Source organism: Python bivittatus, unplaced genomic scaffold, assembly GCF_059951505.1.
Source record: "Python bivittatus isolate LINGU-HERP-01145 unplaced genomic scaffold, Pbiv_v1 ctg000980_np1212, whole genome shotgun sequence".
NCBI classification, from domain to species: Eukaryota; Metazoa; Chordata; class Lepidosauria; order Squamata; family Pythonidae; genus Python; species Python bivittatus.
In genome coordinates, this window is record NW_028277125.1 from 40984532 (window position 1) to 41007207 (window position 22676).

General features: G+C 40.0%; 1 protein-coding gene across 3 annotated transcripts in view; it reads left to right on the forward strand.

Moving 5' to 3' along the window:
- Positions 1-22676, forward strand: part of GIGYF2 (GRB10 interacting GYF protein 2) — a 91788-nt gene that overhangs the window by 63689 nt on the left and 5423 nt on the right. For all 3 annotated transcript variants that reach the window (XM_007429372.3, XM_007429373.3, XM_088132637.1), the window contains 10 exons: positions 688-872; positions 6048-6207; positions 7040-7206; positions 9591-9682; positions 10370-10486; positions 11223-11317; positions 12026-12126; positions 12778-12936; positions 19484-19642; positions 20280-20510. In XM_007429372.3, the coding sequence (XP_007429434.1) occupies positions 688-872; positions 6048-6207; positions 7040-7206; positions 9591-9682; positions 10370-10486; positions 11223-11317; positions 12026-12126; positions 12778-12936; positions 19484-19642; positions 20280-20510 (1466 nt within the window). The remainder of the gene's footprint in view (positions 1-687; positions 873-6047; positions 6208-7039; positions 7207-9590; positions 9683-10369; positions 10487-11222; positions 11318-12025; positions 12127-12777; positions 12937-19483; positions 19643-20279; positions 20511-22676) is intronic.

The window sequence follows — 22676 nt, forward strand, 5'->3', positions numbered from 1 at the left end:
ATTATGAGAGGCTGGCTGTATAAATCTTTTAAATAAATAAAATAAAAATAGGCTGGTTAATGCATATTCTGTATGCGTATTAATATAATGTATTTGGCGATGTCTTTATGCCTCAGGAAGATTTCCCTGTCCCCCAAAGCCAGCTGTAGAGAGATATTCAACTGTGTTTTTTAAACAAGGACATATGTGGATGGTGGGAATATAATAATAAAAACAACAACAACAACAACTTGTATGCCGCCTGACTCTGAGTGACTCTGGGTGGCTCACAACAATCAAAGAAACTACAATAAAATTAATAAAAGATAAGTTAAAAGATGGCAAGTGCAATGAAGCAAGGGGTTTCACTCTCCCTCACCAAAGGCCTGGGTGAAGAGCCAGGTCTTTACGGCTCTTCTAACAAATAGTAAGTAACTGAGAGCCAGATTTGGCCTGCAGATTGCTTATGGCCTATCAATAATATAAAATGTTTATTTTATAGATCTTATAAATCAGGGCACCTTATGTAATATTCAGTCAGTGTAGGAAGCTCAAAAGGTGGTTTTTTTTCCTGTACTTTTTTTAAGATAAAAAAATGCATATGGGGAAAGCAGGCATACGGATGATAGAAAAGAGAATGCATGATTCTTGATGAGTTATATAATTCTATACAAAATAATTTTGTATCTGTTCTTTTCCCCCCGTTAGATCTACCACCTACTGTCCAGTCTTTGCCACAAGTTCCTCCAGAAGTAGTTTCCCCTATTCCTCCTTCAGATTCTAGTACAAATTCTGCCTTAAGGTGTGTTCAAACATCAGTTATAGCTGCTCCTGGTATGGGAAATGCTCTTACTGACCCTGATGATGAAGAGGGCCTCAAACATTTAGAACAGGTAAAAAAAAATCTATGAATTACTAATTTTTTAATTCATTTGTACTTCCACTAGCTACATTTTCTTGACAACTAGAAACAATAGCATCCATTAAGTGTATGAGTGTTTTATTCCATAGTTTTTATATTTATATTCATAATCTTGTAAATAGAATGTGGTTATGGTCAAGAGGATTATTTAGATGATAGCTTGGTTTAAAGAAAGACACATTTCCTTGTGCACATTTAGCTTTGTCTCAGCAGCAAAACTATGTGCTGCACCACACATCTTGCAGAGATCCCCCAATCCATAAGTACAACATTTTGGAAATATGAGCTGCCTCAGGAAAAAAGAAAAGTCATAAAGTATGCATAAAACACTGCATCCAATTGTTTGTTTCTAGATCAACCAGTATGTCAGGCTTTCCCAAAACTATGGCTGAATGATGTATCTTGCTTTTGCAGTGATGAAATGCAGGTTCCAAACTGGCTTGTAAAGTCAGTTTGTTCTCTTTTTCAGGCTAATCTGCAATTCAAAGTTATATCTAAATTCCATATTTGAATAAGATGTAGACATCAAGACCTAGTCAGTGCAGATTTGATACTAGGAAATATATCTCCTAATATCTCACACAGTGAATGAGTTAACTGGAAGTCAAGTAGCTATATAGGAATTGAAGCTCCAGGCCCTCTGACAGAAGAATAATGAAATGCCCAGCACCTGTCATATAAGAATAACTCTAGATTTCCAAGAGCCAAGGCAAAATTTAAGTAATGTTATACACTTACATTTTGATACAGAACTAAAATATTTATATAGAGAAAATGAAGTCTTGAACTGTTATCCTACTTTCATTAATTTAGGTGGTATGAGAAAGGTAGCAAAATTTGAAAAAGGGAGGTTTTGCTAACTCAGAAAGTTGAGGAGAATGGTGTTTTTTCTATGCTCAATGCACAGAGTAATTCTGATATTTAAAACAGTTGTGACTGATGTCATTGCAATAGACTTTAAAAGCCATCTGTACTTAATGCTACTTAAAATGGTGTCTTAAGGTTCAAAAAAATACTTTAAAAACTAGGTTTTCATATAATAGTGACAAATAATGAAACATATTTAGCAATAGCATAGTAAAGTTAGACGTGATTAGCACTTAGATGAGAGACCATCAGGAAATCCAAGAACTGTAGGTTAGATTAGTAAATAGAAGAAAGAAAGAAATCCCAAAATACTATTTTGCTTTAGAATTGCTGCCAATATGTTTGTGTAATCAGTCAAGTTTGACTTGTGAAAGTGCCTTTACCTTATGGGATATATCCTTTTTAATTATATTTATATTTAATTATAATAGTTCCAATCTGTGTGCTGCTATCATGGCTGCTTCAGATAAAAGTTACAAATAATTAATAATAGTTTCCATATTTAAGCTTTAAGTATTGATTTGATTTTCTGGATATCTTTCCACATGCATATATATGGAGTTTATTATACTGTGGCCACTATTGTTGAATAAAATTCATGTCTGGAGAACTACTCAGGGTCATCTTTCCTCTTCTGTATCACTATTGCTTCTCTGGTTATCAGTCCATTTTTGAGCACTGTTCCAAGTGTTACCTGTAGTATATAAACATTTGCAAATAGGCAGTCCAACAAATAACTGGGCCCTGTTTATTATAGGGCTCTTTAGGTCATAACCAGCATCTTGAATTGCATCCAGAAGCAAACAGACAACCAGTGCAGTTCACAGAGTGGAGGTGTCACATGGGCATATGGAGACATCGCCATAACTGCCCACACTGCTGCATTCTGGGCTAGTTGAAGCTTCTGAGTGGTCTTAAAGGGCAGTTGCTGTAGTCAAGCCATGAGGTGACTTGGACATGAGTAATAGGGCCTTCTGATCCAGGAAAAGGTGCAACTGGCATACCAGATGAAGCTGTGCAAAAGCCTTCCTGGTCATAGCTGCCACCTGCTCATTGAGCAGGAGTTGTGAGACCATGATGACCTCCAAATTACACACCACCCTTAAATGGGGAAGTGCAACCCCATCCAAGGTCAAGGTTAGAATAGCCTCAGAACCAGGTAGCCCCAGTCCCCACAACCATTCAGTCTTGGTAGACTGTGTTGAAGACAGGTCTTCCCCATCCAGGCCGCACAGCCTCCAGGTGCGGACTTCGACAGCCTCATTTGGGCAGCCTGTCCAACAGGACTTGTCGAACAGGACTTCGACAGCCTCATTTGGGCAGCCTGGGGTCAAAACATATAATTGGGTATCATCACTATACTGACGATACCAAACCTCAAACCAGCAGATGACCTCACCCAGCAGTTTTATGTAGACATTGAATAGAGGGAAAGAGAGTGAAGCCCTATGGCACTCCACAGAAGAGGGGCCTAGGGAGCAACCTCTCTCCCCAACCAACATTGACTAGAACTGGCCCTTAAGGAAGGAGGTGAATCACTGTTAAACAGTGTCCCCAATTCCCAACTTGTGGAGCAGTCCAGAAGGATACTGTGGTCAGTGGTATTGAAAGCCACTGAAAGATCAAGGAGTACAAGGATGGATGCATCACCTTCATCCTGGCTCTGCCACAGGTCATCTACAAGTGTGACCAAAGCTATCTCCATACTAAATCCTGAGTCTAGATAATCCACTTCGTCCAGAGTTCTGTGCAGCTTCAGTCTGACCACTTTCTCAACAACCTTACCTAAAAAGGGAAGGTTGAAGACAGAGCAGTAGTGATTTAAAATCATTGTGTCTATGGATGGCCTCTTGAGGAGGGTACATACCACTGCTTCTTTTAAGGCTAGAGGCATCCCCCCTCCCTCAAAGAGGCCAGCACCATAGCATGAACCCAACCACTGGTTACATCCCTAGTTACTTTCACACCCCAGAAGGAACCCAGATCCAACACATAGGTGGCTGAGAACAGAGAACTCTGTCCACTTCCTCAGGAATTTCTGGTTCAAACCTATCCCAGATCACTCCACAAGGCCGAGCCCCAAGCACCTTGGCTGAACCCGCCCAGTCAAAGTCTAAGTTAAACCAAAGGCTGCCAGCCTTTCATGATGGAACGTTCATATTGCCCAGAGCTCTTGGTGCCAGAACCAAGGATTCTGGCAGCATCTTTTGCTATGGCATTTCCCCAAATTCTCCATTTGGAGAGTAGTAGTCTTATTTTCATGGTACTTGGACCTCTATAACTAATGGCCTGTGGGGTTTAGTTATTGTTTCCTAAAGGTATCATATTGAATTCTTGATTAACCCTTATCTGAATCCACCATTGGCTCTAGGATGTTTCTGGAATTGTATTAGGAGGTCTGTCTCAACTTACAGAAAGGAATAATTAAGAGCATCTCTTCTGAGGATGGCACTTTCATTTTTTATTCATGGTAATCTCACCATTCTGACAAAAAGAAAGGGGACTTCAGACCTATAGTGATTCTTCATTATCTTAATTACTTCTTGAAAGTATCTTGCTTGAGGATAAATAGTTTGCATTTATTGATCTGTAGTTTGCTAGTTTTATAAATTCATAGTGCCAGATCATACCTTCCTCTGCTTTATTAGTAGATGATCTCACATATCGGATTTGCATTTTGCCATTCAGTCTAGCCCCAGCACCTCAACCTTCCTCTATGCCTCAGGTAGATGGGTCTCCTCTTTTTACTTGAAAGTCTTCCACAAGAACTTCTTATGTAACTAAATAGAGATTCTTTGGAGACTATGTTAAAAAGGAGCATTTTAACCTCCTCACTGTCAGGTTCATATGCTTTGGCATTCCTCTTACATTTGAACTTTCAAAGAGATACCTTGCAGCCATTTCTTCATTTTATCCTCCAGTGGAAGGTATTCCTGTTTTTGTTTTTGTTTTTGTTTTAATTTGATGATATAATGAATCATGAAAGACTTGGCCTGCCTCTACCCAACAATATCCCTTCTAGTCCCTGCTTTGAATCTTTCTCTAGTTTACTCCATATTGATGTCAGAGCCTATCAAAATAATGGCTACCATTTCCTTTATCTCCTCATAGAAGTTTGCATTTGTAGTAACTGTGAGCCCACCTTTTTTTTGATCCAACATATCATCTAAACTCTGATATTAGAGGGATGTAGTGTTTAGCATAGTAGGCCTTTCTTTGCTTACCCTGAGTCATATTTGTGACTCACAGAGACTACCATGAAGACAACCTAGTTACTTGGTTGTAAATGAAATTCTTTGTGTGGCCAACTGTGAATTCATGCAACTGACCTCACTTCTTGGTGTTAGGTGATTTCAAAGTTCCTTTCCTTGATGTGTGATTTACAGTAAATTTACCATATTTTTCCGACTATAAGACGATACTTTTTTCCAAAATCCTTACGCTAAAAATTGAAGGGCGTCTTATTCAAGGAAGTAAGCTGAGGAGGGAACCACGCCAGCAAACAGGCTTCCTCCTATTGCTAGCCTCCAATCACGAGTGAAATAGCTTGTCTCTGCAAGCAGGCTTCCTCCAGTCACGAGCCTCCAATCACGAGTGAAACTGCCCATACTGTCTCTGCAAACAGACTTCCTCCAAACACAAGCCTTATGTAACTGACGTCAGCTGATGCTGAACAAACCAATTAGAGGAAGTCTGTTTGCAGAGACAAGCTATGGGCAGTTTCACTCGTGATTGAATGTAATCAGTTATGCAAAAGAGCATGGAAATAGAGCTGCAGAGAGACGGTTTGGACCTCCTCCCACCGAATGTATCAGGTAAATGTTACCTAATTACTAAATAAAAATGTATTCTGCACTAAAATATTGATTTCTTAATTTTGGGTTGGAAAAGTGGGGGTCGTCTTGTACATGGGGGCGTCTTATTGACGGAAAAATACGGTAATTTAATAAGTAATTCACATTCCGCAAGTAAACCACAATTATGTTATCTGCTGAGATCAGTGTTGTATTGCTCTTGATCAACAAATAAGACATTCTTTCAAACTGCCTTTTAATGCAGAGCCTCATTTGTTGATCTCACTGATCATGTGACCAATTTTCATTAAATGTCCTAACTTGTATTATCTATGTGCAATATAGGAGCAGTCTTAAGGATTTGCAACAGGTTTTTTTCTCTTTTACCCCCAGACATTAATTACAAAGGTATTTTTACTATATTTCAGTGATTGCTTATCAGCTGTATCCTTCATAGCATTTAATGTATCTTCTCCTAACTATAGCAAGCAGAAAAAATGGTGGCATATTTGCAAGATAGTGCCTTGGATGATGAAAGATTAGCAGCCAAACTTCAAGAGCAGAGAACAAAGGGTACTTCAGTACCATTACACCACGAGTCCATGCAAAAATGGTTCTACAAAGATCCACAAGGAGAAATTCAGGGTAAGTCTTTTCTTTTCTTTTCTTTTCTTTTCTTTTCTTTTCTTTTCATGAAACATTAAGAGAAATCACATATAGGGAGGGAGGGGGAGGGGAGAGAGAAGGAGGGAGGGAGGGAGGGAGGGAGGGAGGGAGGAAGGAAGGAAGGAAGGAAGGAAGGAAGGAAGGAAGGAAGGAAGGAAGGAAGGAAGGAAGGATTTCCACTGGGGAGATTATCGTCCATTACTCTCTTGAACATGTCAGCAACTGTGGTGTGTTTAGCCAACTTCTGAAAGCCAGTGTAGCTGTAGCAATTAGAATGTCAGAATAGGACTGGGGAGAACCTGGTTCAAAACTCCATTCAGCCAGGTGACATTGGCTTAATCATGCATTTTGATAATCTACCGCACAAAATGAGGTGTGTATATTACTGGAGCTCCTTGAAGAAAAGTGAGGATATGAATATATATGTGTGTATATTAAATGGGAGAGAGCCAGTTTGGTGTAGTAGTTAAGGCACCAGGCTAGAAACCAGGACACTGTGAGTTCTAGTCATGCTTTAGGTACAAAACCAGCTGGGTGACCTTGGGCCAGTCACTCTCTCTCAGCTCTAGGAAGTAGGCAATGGCAAACCACTTCTGAAAAACCATGCCAAGAAAACTGCAGAGACTCATCAGGAGTCAAAAGTGACTTGAAGGCACCCAAATAAATAAATAAATAAGGAAAATATTGAGAATGATCCCTAGTAAACTTACATGCATCAGTCTGTGATTGTTTGTACAACATTGAGTGTATGTTTCCTCCCTTATCTCCATGGATTTCAATTTTGTATATATGTTGGTGGATAATTTTGCAGGTCCATTCAGTAATCAGGAGATGACAGAGTGGTTCCAAGCTGGGTATTTCACAATGTCATTATTGGTGAAAAGAGCATGCGATGATAGCTTCCAGCCACTTGGAGACATCATGAAAATGTGGGGTAGAGTCCCTTTCACTCCAGGGCCAACATCACCTCTGCATATGGTAAATGCATTATTTATTTTATTTATTTTTATTTCATTGGATTTCTCCGCCGCCCATCTCCCCCATAATAGGGGACTCTGGGCGACTCACAAAAAACATTAAAACTATAAATACATCCAAAATTTAAAACAATACACATAAAACATCCAAAATTTACTGCATAAACCAAATAATTAAAATAATTAGACAAGACATGTCGATTATAGGAATTTATTTATATGCTTTTGTGCTGTAGTGGACTTTAGGGAGACTGCCTCAGTTTTCCAAGATTTATTTTTAATAGATGCAAAAGGCCTTGCATGGAGCAAGAGAGATGTATACATAGCACTTGCTATTAAGGCAGAGCGAGCTTTCCTTCTCACTGATTTTCAGAACTGTTATTCAATAGGTTTTTAAGTAAAAAATGCTTCAGATATTACTTTAGCTTGGATATCTTCTGTAAGTGTTACATACTTTCCTTATTTGAGCTCTCAAACTAGAAAGATTGATCTGTTACCTTACATCATGCCTTCATACTAGAGACTCCATGACTCCAAACCCTAGAGGGGGGACTATTTCAGTATATATTCCTATGGATTTACACATTACTTGAACATCATGAGGCAGTATATGGACAATTTTGTCCTTATGGGGACTTAAGGGTACATATAATCATTAGAGTTAGTATTAGATCTTATGTGATTCAGACCCCTCTGTTCGGAATTGAGCTCTTAGGCCTTTAAGCTTTTTACAGTGTTTCTAGCTTTATGAGCTGTAATGGTCTTCATCAAGATTTGCAGGAAGGGGATATATGGATAAATTTGCATTCTCTTCTACTTTTCATTGAATAAACTCATTCATAATATTCTTTTTTTGTAGAAGTATTTCTGAATTGGCTATGGGTTCAAAAAGTACTTCTGAGGCAACTTACGTTTTAAAACTTTGTTTTATTACAGCAGCAATGTTTTAAAAAAGGGAAATTGTTTAATAAGACAATATAATTAATACATCTCAAGTAATCAATATAGAATCAAATCATTTTAGCGACTTGTCTGAAAATAAACGAAATAGGTCTGTGTTATTTAATGGGAAAGTTCAACAGTTGGGTGCCGCAACAGAAAATATCTTTCTTGTATTTCTACCAGCGTAGCCTTACTTTATATGTCAAAAAAGTCCTTCTGAAGCAGATCTTAAAAAATGGGCAAGTAATCCTTATTTGAGAGGAGGTAATTTGTGCCCAAAAACAAATTAGCAACCCTTGATAAAAGACAGTGTAATGTTTCCAGTAAGGAGTGAATTAGTTAACAACTTGGCCACCATATTTTGTATAATGCTGTTCAAGGTTAGGTCTTTAATTAAAGAGCATTGCGTTAATCTAAATTAGAGATAATAGCAAATATTTGCATATTTGTTTAAATTGCCTAAAGAATACAGTGCACAATCCAGCTATTCTTGTAGAATTTTAGTTGCCATTATAAAACTGTTGTTTTGTTTATTTGTGAAAGTCCCAGCCACCCCCGCCACCCTGCGCTCTGCAGGCCCTGCTACACCCAGCTGACCATCTTCCTCCTGTTGTTGACGAGGCATGCCTGGTCTGGCCCTATGCAAGGAGGCTGCTGGCCACACCAGGTCTTCCTGAGGCCACGTGCACCATTCTCACCATGCTTCAGAAGGCTTTGGAAGCTTTCCAAAAGTTTTCTGAAGCATTGTGAGAATGGCAGATACAGTCTTCTTGCAGTACTTCAGAAGGCCTCAGAAGCTTTCTGAAGGCTTTCCAAAGCATTGCGAGAATGGTGTATGTGGCCCCGGGAAGAAGGCCTGGCATGGCTAGCAGCTGACTTGCATAGGCCCAGGCTGGGCGTGCCTCATCAGCAACAGGAGAAAGACAGCGAAAGTTAGCTGGACACGGCAAGGCCTGTGGCACGCAGGGTGGCAGGGGAGGCTGGGGCTTTGTGCTGGGGTGGCTGGCTGCAGTATGGGGCTTGAAGTGGCACTTGGTGGTGACGCTGGGGCTGGAGTAGAGGCCTGGGGACAGCAGTGGCTGACTGAGACTGCTGAAGGCCCTGGGTCTCTACTTCAGTGCCGGTGCTGCCTTCAAGGAGTGTCATTGTGTGGGGAGGCCAAAGGGCAGAGATTGGTGGGAGATAGGTGGCTGAGGGGAAGTGAAGTGTCCCTGTGGTTGTAAGTGCAGGCAGGCTGCCAAGCTCCCAAATTTTGATCATGTGACTCTGGGAGTGCTGCAATGGCTGTAACTTTGGGAACCAGTCTTAAGTACCATTTGTTCAGCACCGCCATGACTTCGAACGGTCGTTGAATGAATGGTTGTTAAGCGAGGACTACCTGTATGATCAGACAGGTGGTACACTTTCGTCCAAGTTTGGTTGCTGATTTGTTTTCATCCACAGGGTGAGTTGGACCAAGAACGTCTAACTAGACAACAGGAATTTACGGCCATGTACCAAATGCAGCATCTCCAGTACCAGCAATTTTTGTTACAGTAAGTCTATAAAAAGATCTGTGTTCTTTTTCAGTGGTCTGGAGTCACATCTATTAATTGTTCTGGAACAGAGTCAGTTTTATATGTATTCATTCACATCAATTTGTGATTTTTTTTTGAAGGATTAAAACTTATTTAATGTTTTTCTTTTAAAACATTATTAACTTATTTTAAAAAAATAAGAGCAAAAAGTATTATTTTGCTCTTATTTTACTATACAAATTGGGGGATGCAATTTCTATAACATACACATTATTTTTTTAAAGTAACTATGTTGAAAGAAGTATAAAAATGATGGTAATGAAACAGCCTAGTGCTGTTAACATGACAAATAAAAGGAAACTTCAGAACACTTCAGGACTCCAACATAGCTCTGTGCTGTCACTTTAGTCTTTCCATTAACATAGTACCTTGTGTTTTAAGGTACCGGTTAACCTGACTTCCATCCTAACACCCCATAATGTACAGCAGGGTCCTCTTAATTCTCTGAGGGCTGCAGAAGGGAGAGGTAGAGATATTAGCTTCTGCCAGCCTATGTATAGACACATTTATTCAGACCCAGTCCATTGTGTGTTTCCAGAATCAGATTATATGTGCATGTATTATATATACATGTATTAATGAAGGTTTTTTAAATAAAAAATCCCTCTATGAGTCAGAGTGACTATTTTGCATTCTCTTTTCAAGACAACAATATGCACAGGTGATGGCACAACAGCAAAAAGCAGCTGTCTCATCTCAGCAGCAGCAGCAACAGCAGCAGCTGGCTCTCCTTTTGCAACAATTCCAGGCACTTAAAATGAGGTAAAAATGCAGGTTCCAAGGCCACTGATGCATTTTCTCTGATCTCTGTATTTGCATGCAGCCATCCGTCTCATTCATGCTGTATATTACTTACTTTGTAAGCTACCAGTGTCATGCTACTGAAGAAATGATCTTTGATCCAGCAGAGAATTTTGTCAGCTGAATGAGATGGGTGGAATTTTCTGGGATTCCTCTTCTCCCAGCAGTTCTTCATATTCTGGTGTGCAGGGGGGTTTGGGATCTCTGTGAATCAGCATGTGAGCTGGTAAGGGATATTTCTGGGGAAGGAGAATTGCTGAATATCATGTCCTCATTCCACCGAAGCCCAAATAGCAGGTTACTAGATGCAGTCCATTTGCCAGTACCATCAAGATTGATTGATTGATTGATTGATTGATTTAATAGGCTTGTCCCCGCCCATCTCCCCACAACGTACTCGAATGGCCAAAAAAAAGGGCTACTAGAAATCTGGTATTAGGTGGACCATTTATGTCATTATATTTATTAATTTGTATCTTCCAGTATTTATTTTCAGTAATGCAGACTTTGTACTTAATTTCCAGCCAGTATTGTGCAATATTTTCATAGATTTTGCTCAACCCTGTTGTTATTAAGAAAAATACAGAGAAGTACTACCTTAAACTGGTTTTGAGGATGGAAAGAAAACAGAAATGTATTAAAACTACAGAACTTTTGTTTTGAGATCGCATGTTTACTCTCAGTGTTTATATTATAGAAAAGTTGAACAGAACATGGTGCCACCTGTAACCAGGTCAGTGTCAGACACTAGCTCAATCTGGGAACTTCAGTCAACTGCTCCACAAACCACTGGTAGGAAACTGTTTTTGAATATTTTATATTGGCTGTATTTAGATATAATATTAAAGAATTGTTTATAAAACCAAACTTATAGTGAAATTGCAAGTAACATAACCTCAGAAGCTGTGGCTTGTAGTTCATTATCAAGCCATGATCTGCAACCATAATTTTAAGCAGTTATGAAAATATAATTTGTGGGTTTGGATATAATAAACCATAATTTGTCACTAAGATCATGTTCTGCTCTTAAAAGCTATGTAGTTAATGTGCAAATGTCTCAGACATATATATATATATAGCCCCTTAAGTAGTTTAAAAAGAGGAAATTAACATTATTGAATATATTATTCACCTTATTGGCTTTAATATGTCCGTTTTCATATAAAATGCTTTATAAATATTTACTTTGATTTGATTTCTTTTGCATCTTTATTGTCTCTGATTGATTTCTACCATTGTCTCAGCATTCTGCTCAACAATAACCCTTTTCTATATTTTTTCCTTGAGAAATCCAGCTGGATTGGAAAGGGTTTCCAATATAAGAATTTGTCAAAATTATTACTGTAATATTCTTAAATTTCAGGTAATTGGTTAGAGAACATATTGTATTATTACCCTAGTCTTGGTTTATTTCCAATTTAAATGTTCATTATTTTTATTTACTTGATTTATATGCATTACACAGCTACAGTCTATATTTTTCCTCTGTTTACTTTGAAGTCTGGGAAGGAAGTAGTGTCTGGGATCTCCCAATTGATACTGCAGCTCAGGGACCAGCTTTAGAACAGTTACAGCAGCTTGAAAAAGCCAAAGCTGCAAAGGTAAGGAGCAGTGTATATTTTACTATATGACATGAACTTTTTTACTTGCAATCTCTATTTCATCTTTTTTCTAGCGGTTTACCGTGATGTGGCAGAATTTGTCATAATTAGTGTGCAACATTTAACGATTGATTAATTATGTGCCATCAAGTTGGTGTCAACTCTCAGTGACCACATAGATAGATTTTCTCCATGATGATCTGTCCCTAACCTGGTATTTCAGTTCTTCCAGTGGTGCATCCGTTACAAGTGTAACTGAGACCATCCACCTTCCTGCTGGTTATCTTCTTCTCTTTCTTTCCACCTTTCTCAGTATAAGGGCCTTCTCTAGAAAGCTAGGTCTTTACATAATGTGTCCAAAGTAGGATAATTTGAGCCTTGTCATTTGTGCCTTGAGTGAGAACTCTGGGTTGATTTGTTCGATGATCCATTTGTTTATTTTATTGGCTGGACATTTAACTAAGGAATAGTTAATTCTGGAGCAGACATTGTTTTAGTGCAGATTATAAGAACCAAGTATTGGGAAGACATTCTCTACTGTACTTGTAGAGAAGGATGTTGAGACAAAACCATATACTAGCAAAAATCATGGAGTTATTTATAGAGATAATTCTATTGTCATCATTTCCAGTATTGTTCTGATCATTTCAGCTAGAGCAGGAACGGAGAGAAGCTGAGTTAAGGGCCAAAAGAGAAGAAGAAGAGCGTAAGAGACAGGAGGAGCTTCGGAGGCAACAGGAAGAACTAATTAGGAGACAAGAAGAGGAAAGAAAAAGAAGAGAAGAAGAAGAGTTAGCTCGGAGGAAACAGGTGACAACTCAAATATGATCAACAAATATTATTGCCATGTTAAAAAAAGAAGCCATTTTTACAATAGTGTGTGTGTTTAAGAAAGAAACATTGTAGAATTTAATTTTATTCTTTCACTTTTCTACCTTATGTCAGTAAAGCCACACGAACATCCTAAGGGCCACTGTGAAAAATATTTTCACTATATGGCAGATAAAGATGTTCAGATCCACTCAGAACTGAACTCTGACTCGGCAAATTTGATTGAGGTCCCTGGGGCACGGTCTTGTAGATTTACCTGAGATAAATGTGATCCTGTGATTTCTGATGAAGTGGACAGGGTCTTTCAGACTGTGAGCCCAGCCACATGTTTATTAGATGCATGGTCCTTCTGGGTTGACGTGGTTGGGTCGGTGTAGTGATGTTGGCTTCTCTGAGGGAAGAGTTCCCTCTGGCTTTATAGGAGACATTGGTATACCCACTCCTTAAGAGGCCGTCGCTGCAACCAACAATTCTGAACAATTTTTGCCCTGTCTCCCAACTTTGCTTTTTAGGGAAGGTTGTTGGAGGAAATGGATTATTGTGAACAGTCCCATTTATATTTCAGAGTAGGGTATGATACAAAACAGAATTGATTCTGCTTGTTGATTAACTTTGTGGGGCAGGGATGAGAGCAGTACATCCATTTGACTCTCCTTGAACTCTCACAGCTTTCAGTACCATCTTTATATTCTTCTAAACGACTGGGGATTGGGAGTGATGGTAGGGGAACTATGTTGCAATGCTTCTTCTTTCTCTGTGGCTGGTTCTATTTGGTGTTGATTGGAGGGTGTGGTCAAATCTGTGGCCCCTCACTTGCGGAGTGCTTTGGGGCTCTCGCCCCGTTTATCTTCTGTGTGAAACCACTGGGTGAAGTTATTCATTGATTTAGGGTCCAGTATCATCAGTATGCTGATGACACCCAGTTGTACATCTTGACCCAGGGCCATCCAAGCAATCTGACAATTCCAATAGAAGAGAATATATGTAGCTCAGAGTTGAACTGTGGAGTTCTTTATGCTCTCTGAGTTTGGTTGTTTCTTTGTAGACATTTCATTATTCAGTTAGCTACATCATCAGTGTAGTAATATCAGTGCACTGATTATGTTACCTGTTTGGGTAATGAAACATCTGCAAGCAAACAACCAAGCTCAGAGAGCACCAAGAACTCCACAGTGTTGACAATATCCTGTCCCAGTGTCTGAAGGTTGTGCAAGTCTGGATGGGGAGAAATAAGGCTCCAGCAAAATCATGACAAGACTGAGTGGCAATGTGTCTTTGGGCTCCCTGAATCTGGGGACTTCTCATCTTTAATCTTGGATAGGGTTGCATTTCCCCATTTGAGACTTGTGCGCAAACTGATGATTTTCTTGGAGTAACAGCTGCTGCTTGAATGTATTCTACATGAGATTGCCTTTGAAGATGACTTGGAAACTGCAGCTGATCAGAACGCAGCAGCACAGGCAGTAAGGGTTATTCCTCAATCTGCCCATGTATCACCATTGCTCCATAAGCTGCACTGACTGCTAGTTGGTTTCCAAGTACAATTCAAGATGCTGGTTATCACCTATAAAGCCCTTCATAGAGTTTGGTTATCTGAGAAACTGCCTATCTCCAATGATGTCTACCTGCCCTAAAACCGGGCAGAATGTGTGCATTCCAAGTCCCCCCAATCAAACAGTGCTGTCTGTTGGGACCTAAAAAGCATGTCTTCTGTATTGCAGTTTCTGCCCTCTAGAACAGTATCGCCTCAAAGATTTGTATGGCTCCCACCCTGATAACATTCAAAAGGTTGCTGAAAACGTGGCTGCTGTTCCATAGGGTGGTTTCAAATCCCTCTGAGATTTTATGTGATTAGGAATCCCTCTTTTTCTGGACATGCATGATGATGTAAGCTACCTAAAGTCTTGTGGAATTGGGTGGCCTCTGGATTGAATAAATAATAAGTAAATAAATAAATAAACAAGAAAATCAAAGCAGGAACCATTTACTGTATTAATTATGGGTTGGTTCCCAAAATTATTTATTTATTGGACTCCTTTTATTGGATTTATAAAGTGCTTTTCTGCCAATGATTTTGGCTGATAGTGGTGCACAAGATGTCTAACAATAATAACAATTTTTTAAAAAGCCCATAAACAATTACAACATAAAAATAACCACCAGAACACTTTCAGTAAAAATCAGGTAATATATGGCATAGGATAGGGTTACTTGAGGAGCTGCCTTCTCCCAAGTACATCTGCCTGCCCCACACTCTCCCACAGGGAGGGCATGCTTCAGGTTCCTTCTTTTAAGTCTTGTCATCTTATGGAACCTAGGAAGCATGCCTTTTCTGTGGTTGCCCCTGCTCTCTGGAACAATCCCCGCCCCAAGATAGGCCCCAACTCTCCTCACCTTTAGGAAAGCCCTTAAGACCTGGCACTTCTCCCAGGCATTGGGACTCAGTTGAGTGGGTGTCCCCCTTGAGTTTGTTTTGTTGTATGCTCAGTTGCCATTTAAAATTTTAGTTTTTGTATTTATATATTGCTTGTTCGTTGTTAGTTTTCTTTGTTTTTTTTCCTTTGTGATTTATTGTGTGTTTATGTTGAATGCCACACAGTCACACAGTCTGAATTGGGCAGCTTTATAAATCTTTAAATAAATAAATAATTTAAACATTTTTAAAAATGGTTTTGCTTCCAGGTAGGAGGATGACAGAGAGATAACCTGACATCTGTTTGTAACTACCTCTGTTCCCACCAGCCACTTCTGAACATTTTAAACACTGGATAGGCTTATAAAGGAGTATATGATTTTTCAGATAAATTAATCCTAAGAATGATTCCATATGAATGCATGGACTAAGATAATTACATTTCAAAACTCATATTTTCCAAATTTGGAGATATAGGTCCCCATCAAAAGTGCACCAAATCTGCATGCTCCAAATTTATTATATTAGCTGCATAAAAAATACATACTTTAGTTGAAGAACCTACTAATTTTCATACAAGTGTCTTTTAAAGAATTGCAAACTGATGTGGAAGTATGAAATAAAGAAATCTTAGAAATAAAAGTGGAAATAAAAAATCTAGGTAAAATTGAAATTGGCTGATTTTTCCATTCCTGTTCCCAACTGAGAATTACTACATATTTTCAGAATAAATTTTATTCAATAAATATTATTATTACAGACTTAATAGTTTGTGATAGCTTTTAAATCTTATCACAGATGATTCTAAACTATTTTTTAGACAATCACATCTGTATTGTTGCATATGTGAACTGAAATTTTAATGATAATAATTACTGAGCAATAATTAAGCTAAATCTGATCAATATTCTTGAAAATTATTGGAGAGTAAACATTATTTATACCACAGTGTCTTTCCTGTAACTCAAATGGCTTAGTGGGGAAAATTACTTTGCTTGTATTTTTGTTCATAGTATTTCTTGTGGCATCATTCCTTATATACTTCAATTAGTTAAAGCACTAAGTTGCTTTTTAAGAAAAAGTGTTTTTGATAATATCACAAATTAGGAACAAACTTGTATGTTTATTTCTTGTGAAAATAAAAGGAAGATTTCTGGGATCCTTTCTACAGGGCAGTTGGTGGTAATGGAGGATGGGAGGTAGAGAGAGGGAAAAGTCCAGAGGTAAATTAGAATTGTCTTTGCCTGTTTTTTCCCCTCTTTCTTGCCATGGTTTTATGTGAACAAGCTTTATTAGAGTTGAAGGTGTTTCACAAACAGTGCTTTGGAGAAGGTGTTCAGAGTATCTTCCAAGAACTTAAATTTTCCATATCTCTGTAGCTTACAGTAGCTACTTTAGATGTTAAACATCTGAATCCCATAGCTGGTTTTTCTGTTTGTATTCTTAGAAAATAAATATAGGATGCTTGCAAAGTGTTTAATATTCTCAAAAGAAGAGATTTACATATTCAGTGGGAAAAAATCCAAATATTGAAAAGCAATAATTTAACATTCCAATTATCTTCTGTTTGTATTTTTTAAAGGATGTAACCAAAAACTACAACATAACCTTCTGAAAAAAATCTTATAGTCAAGCATTTTTTGTATTCTATTTAGTTGTACTGTGCATGTTATAGTTACTGAATAGTTACAGTGGGGCAAAAAAGTATTTAGTCAGCCACCAATTGTGCAAGTTCTCCCACTTAAAAAGATGAGAGAGGCCTGTAATTTTCATCATAGGTATACCTCAACTATGAGAGACAAAATGGGGAAAAAAATCCAGAAAATCACATTGTCTGATTTTTAAAGAATTTATTTGCAAATCATGGTGGAAAATAAGTATTTGGTCACCTACAAACAAGCAAGATGTCTGGCTCTCACAGACCTGTAACTACTTCTTTAAGAGGCTCCTCTGTCCTCCACTCGTTACCTGTAGTAATGGCACCTGTTTGACCTTGTTATCAGTATAAAAGACACCTGTCCACAACCTCAAACAGTCACACTCCAAACTCCACTATGGCCAAGACCGAAGAGCTGTTGAAGGACACCAGAAACAAAATTGTAGACCTGCACCAGGCTGGGAAGACTGAATCTGCAATAGGCAAGCAGCTTGGTGTGAAGAAATCAACTGTGGGAGCAATAATTAGAAAATGGAAGACATACAAGACCACTGATAATCTCCCTCAATCTGGGGCTCCACACAAGATCTTACCCTGTGGGGTCAAAATGATCACAAGAACGGTGAGCAAAAATCCCAGAACCACATGGGGGGACCTAGTGAATGACCTGCAGAGAGCTGGGACCAAAGTAACAAAGGCTACCATTAGTAACACACTATATCGCCAGGGACTCAAATCCTGCAGTGCCAGATGTGTCCCCCTGCTTAAGCCAGTACATGTCCGGGCCCGTCTGAAGTTTGCTAGAGAGCATTTGGATGATCCAGAAGAGGATTGGGAGAATGTCATATGGTCAGATGAAACCAAAGTAGAACGTTTTGGTCTAAACTCAACTTGTTGTGTTTGGAGGAGAGAGAATGCTGAGTTGCATCCAAAGAACACCATACCTACTGTGAAGCATGGGGGTGGAAACATCATGCTTTGGGGCTGTTTGTCTGCAAAGGGACCAGGACGACTGATCCGTGTAAAGGAAAGATTGAATGGGGCCATGTATCGTGAGATTTTGAGTGAACACCTCCTTCCATCAGCAAGGGCATTGAAGATGAAACGTGGCTGGGTCTTTCAGCATGACAATGATCCCAAACACACTGCCCGGGCAACGAAGGAGTGGCTTCGTAAGAAGCATTTCAAAGTCCTGGAGTGGCCTAGCCAGTCTCCAGATCTCAACCCCATGGAAAACCTTTGGAGGGAGTTGAAAGTCCGTGTTGCCCAGCGACAGCCCCAAAACATCACTGCTCTAGAGGAGATCTGCATGGAGGAATGGGCCAAAATACCAGAAACAGTATGAAAACCTTGTGAAGACTTACAGAAAACGTTTGACCTCTGTCATGGCCAACAAAGGATATATAACAAAGTATTGAGATGAACTTTTGATATTGACCAAATACTTATTTTCCACCATGATTTGCAAATAGATTCTTTAAAAATCAGACAATGTGATTTTCTGGATTTTTCCCCCCATTTTGTCTCTCATAGTTGAGGTATACCTATGATGAAAATTACAGGCCTCTCTCATCTTTTTAAGTGGGAGAACTTGCACAATTGGTGGCTGACTAAATACTTTTTTGCCCCACTGTAGGTAGAAGGTTTCCTCTTTCCAAAAGGCAGACCAAATAGGCAGGCAGAGATTTCAGATGAAAATGATAACATTTGTTAGCTTAAATAAATAATTTTTAAAAACCAAATAAGCTTGAATGAAATGAACAGCAGTGGTCAAAGAAGACTCGTTATACTTCTGCACATCAACTCCTCCATCCTTAGTGCTTCGCTCTGAAGGGGCCCAGTGCTTTTTGTTTTGAAACATTTTGTGCAGCAAGAAAACAACCAGTAGGCACTTCTGTGCCACGTTCTAGAGAGTGAGGCTTCAGGATGGGCAGGTACCGCCACAGTTGTGTATTAAATATATGAATTTGAACAGTATATTCATATTGCTTTTAAACTTGAAATGTATAATGCACATTTAATATTATAATAACTTTTAAATTAAGGACCAAAACAGAAATGAAGCTAAATAAATTTAAATGGTTTTATTTTTCACTGACAGGAGAACAGAACTGACACCAAAGGCGAGGGGTTATTCTCTTCCCCATGTGCTATAGTTATTCCAAGCTGTCATTAGTCCTGGAAGAATAGAATAACATACTAGCCCTACTGCATCAGTCCAAGCCCAGTCTTTATCCAATCAAGAAATGATGTATAACAACATAGATTTTCAGGATCCTGCCAGCTTTTCAGCAGTCAAGAAAAGAGATTTCTGACTTTAGATTTGACTGTGGGCAGCTAGATCAGGAGGATCTCTTATGCTTTTCATCTTATGAACATGTTACACATACAAAGACATGGATATACAGTCTTACTAAGTACCATCAGCGTAGTCTAACTTTTCTTTCTGTGTACAGGAGGAAGCTCTAAGGCGGCAGCGGGAACAAGAAATTGCACTAAGGCGGCAACGAGAGGAAGAGGAACGGCAACAACAGGAAGAAGCACTTAGAAGATTGGAAGAAAGGAGAAGAGAAGAAGAGGAAAGACGGCAGCGAGAAGAGTTGCTTCGTAAACAGGTGAAAAGAAGAATGCTGAACTGTTCAGAATGACTAGACCTGATGATCTGTGCTTCCTTCATGACAACTGATACTTGCATGTTCCATCCCCAGTGATGATTGCGTTTTTAACAGGCTATTATAGATGAAACAGAAAAGAGATTGTTATTAATTAAACCCAAGGGTTTTTATCAATTCAACATTGATAAATGATAATACTGCCCCAACTGTGCAAGCTTTTAAACAAACTCTGAAAACTTGTTTCTTTCCCCAACGTTCTGGGATATCAGTGTGTGCCCATTTGGTGCAGTGTTTGTTCAGTTTAGGTATGCTTCTTTTCTCCCTGTTATGCGTACTGTCATATTTACTTTTTCTTTGTTTTTTTAGGAGTTGTATCTGTTTTTAAACTTAACCCAGAGTTAGATTTCTGGGGGGGGAGGGGGTTATATAACTAAATGTAAAGGTGTAATGTATTTTTGAGGACTGCTTGACTGAATTATTAGAAATTAGTTCTATTCCATCAGATGGCTATATTTTGGAGCAAGTTGCGTTATTTGAAGCAGAGAATACCTACAGGTCTGTGTAATTTGAAATATTTTGAAAACAAGTATTTTAATCTAGAATATTAGAGGATTTGCTTTTTTTCTGATCTGGAAAGGAAGAGGAGGCTGCCAAATGGGCACGTGAAGAAGAGGCCAAGCGTCAGGTAGAAGAAAACCGATTGCGCATGGAAGAAGAAGCAGCCCAGCGGCAAGAAGAGGAAGAACGGAAGCGGAAAGAGCTGGAGCTCCAACGCCAGAAAGAAATTATGAGGCAAAGGCAGCAGCAGCAGGAAGCTTTGCGTCGATTGCAGCAGCAACAGCAACAGCAGCAACTTGCACAGATGAAGGTACCAATACTTTCCAATGTAATTTTCTTTTTGTTATCAAATCACTTCTGTAAATTATGCTCATAACCAGACTAGAGATTCATCCTGTTAGTTCTGCAAAATCTGTACAATTGTTGTTGGAACATGTCCTTTTGTATTTTTTAAACTGTGGAATCAGAACCTGTATATGTCAGATTTCAATGAGCAGCCTGTTTGCTGTTCTGTCTTTCCATTCCAGTGTCTTCTGTCTTCCAGGTAGAGAGCTCTATCTAGAGAATAAGCCCTCTTTTGAACCAGAAAGGAAGTAGATTGTATTATTTCATTATTCCCTAAACAAAAACTTAAATTTGCCAAGCAGTGTGCGTTAGCTCTAAATGTGGGAGAGGAAAATGGGTTTACAGGTAGTCCTCGCTTAATGACCTTTCATTCAGCAACTGTTCAAAGTTACGATGGTGCTGAATGAATGGTAGTTATGACTGGTGCTTGAAGTTAACCCATGGTCATGTGATGAAAATGTGGGCATTTGGCAGCCCACCTGCATTTACAACTGCAGCATGTGCTTCAGCTCCCCCCACCTGCCTGTCTCCCCTCCATCTCTGCCCATTTATTTATTTATTTATTTATTCGGCTTGTATGCCGCCCATCTCCCCCACGGGTAACTCTGGGCGGCTCACAATAAAAATGAAGAAATACAATTCTCTCCAAGATGGCTAAAAACTATAAATAATTTAAAAACATATAAAATACCGTAAAAAACCTCCTCTAATTTTGGCCCTATAAAAACCTGTAAGATGCTGGGGGGGGGGGGCAACCCATCATCCCACCAGCCATCTCCACAGGTGCGAGCCCCCCTCTGGCCCCCAGGCCTTCTGGCAAAGCCAGGATTTAATACCTTTCCTGAAGGTCATGAGGGAGGGGGCACACCGGACCTCAGGAGGCAGGATGTTCCATAGGGTGGGCGCTACAGCAGAAAAGGCTCTCTGCCTAGACCCCACCAATCGAAATTCCCTGACCGGTGAGGTCTGCAACCTGCCCCTTCTGCTGGACTGAGTGGGACGGGCTGAAGTGACCAGGGCGAGGCGGTTCCTCAGATAACCTGGTCCTGTGCCATGAAGGGCTTTAAAGGTGATGACCAACACCTTGAATTGGACCCGGAAACAAACTGGTAACCAATGCAGCTCGCGCAACAGCGGTGTTATATGTGCCCTCCTAGGGGCATTAAGAACTGTCTGCGCCGCCGCATTCTGCACCAGCTGTAGCTTCCGGATACTCTTCAAGGGTAGCCCCATGTAAAGCACATTACAGTAGTCCAACCCAGAGGTGACCAGGGCATGAGTGACCGTGCGGAGGTCCCCCTGATCCAGGAAGGGGCGCAACTGCCGCACGACACGAAGTCGTGCAAAGGCCCTCCTGGCCACGACTGCCACCTGCTCTTCGAACTTTTGGCTGCTCTGCACTCTGCTGCCCCCAGCTGTCTTTTGCCATCTTCTTCCTCCTCCTGCTGCTGATGAGGTGCACCCGGCTGAGGCAGCTGCTGGCCCTTTGTGATGCCTCATCCCAGCACTCTGCCGCTGCCCCCATCTGACCTTTGCCATCTTCTTCCTGCTGCTGCTGACGAGACACACCCAGCCTAGGCAGCTGCTGGCCCTTAGCAAGGCCACCAAGGTGTCACAAAGGGCCAGTAGCAGCAGGAAGAAGACAACAGCAAAGGTCAGCTTGGGTGGCAGCGGGGTGGCAAGGTTAGGTGGCAGGAGCAGAATGCAGGACAGCTAAAAAGGCAGACATGGGGGAGATAGGTGGGTGGGGAGAGTTGAAATGGAGGCAAACACGGCAGAGCGGTGGAGCCTCATCTGCTGAAGGGGGCTTGCCAGGCCCAGATGGGGAGAAAGCAGCGGAATGGAACTGGCAGTTTGCACAGGGCAGGAGAAGCATGAGGTCCTTGCCTAACGACCGCAAGCAGGACTATGAGAACTACCATCACTAAGCAGTGTGGTAACATGATGTTTCACTTAACCGCTTCATTTAGCAACTGAAATTCCGGTCCCAGTTAGGGTTGTTAAATGAGGACTACCTGTTTAGAGTAGTCACAATAGTGGGTTTTAATGCCACCATGTCCTTTCTCTATAAGAAGCAGAAGTTGGATAATTCATGCTAAAGTTGCAAACCTATATAATTTACAGAATGTAA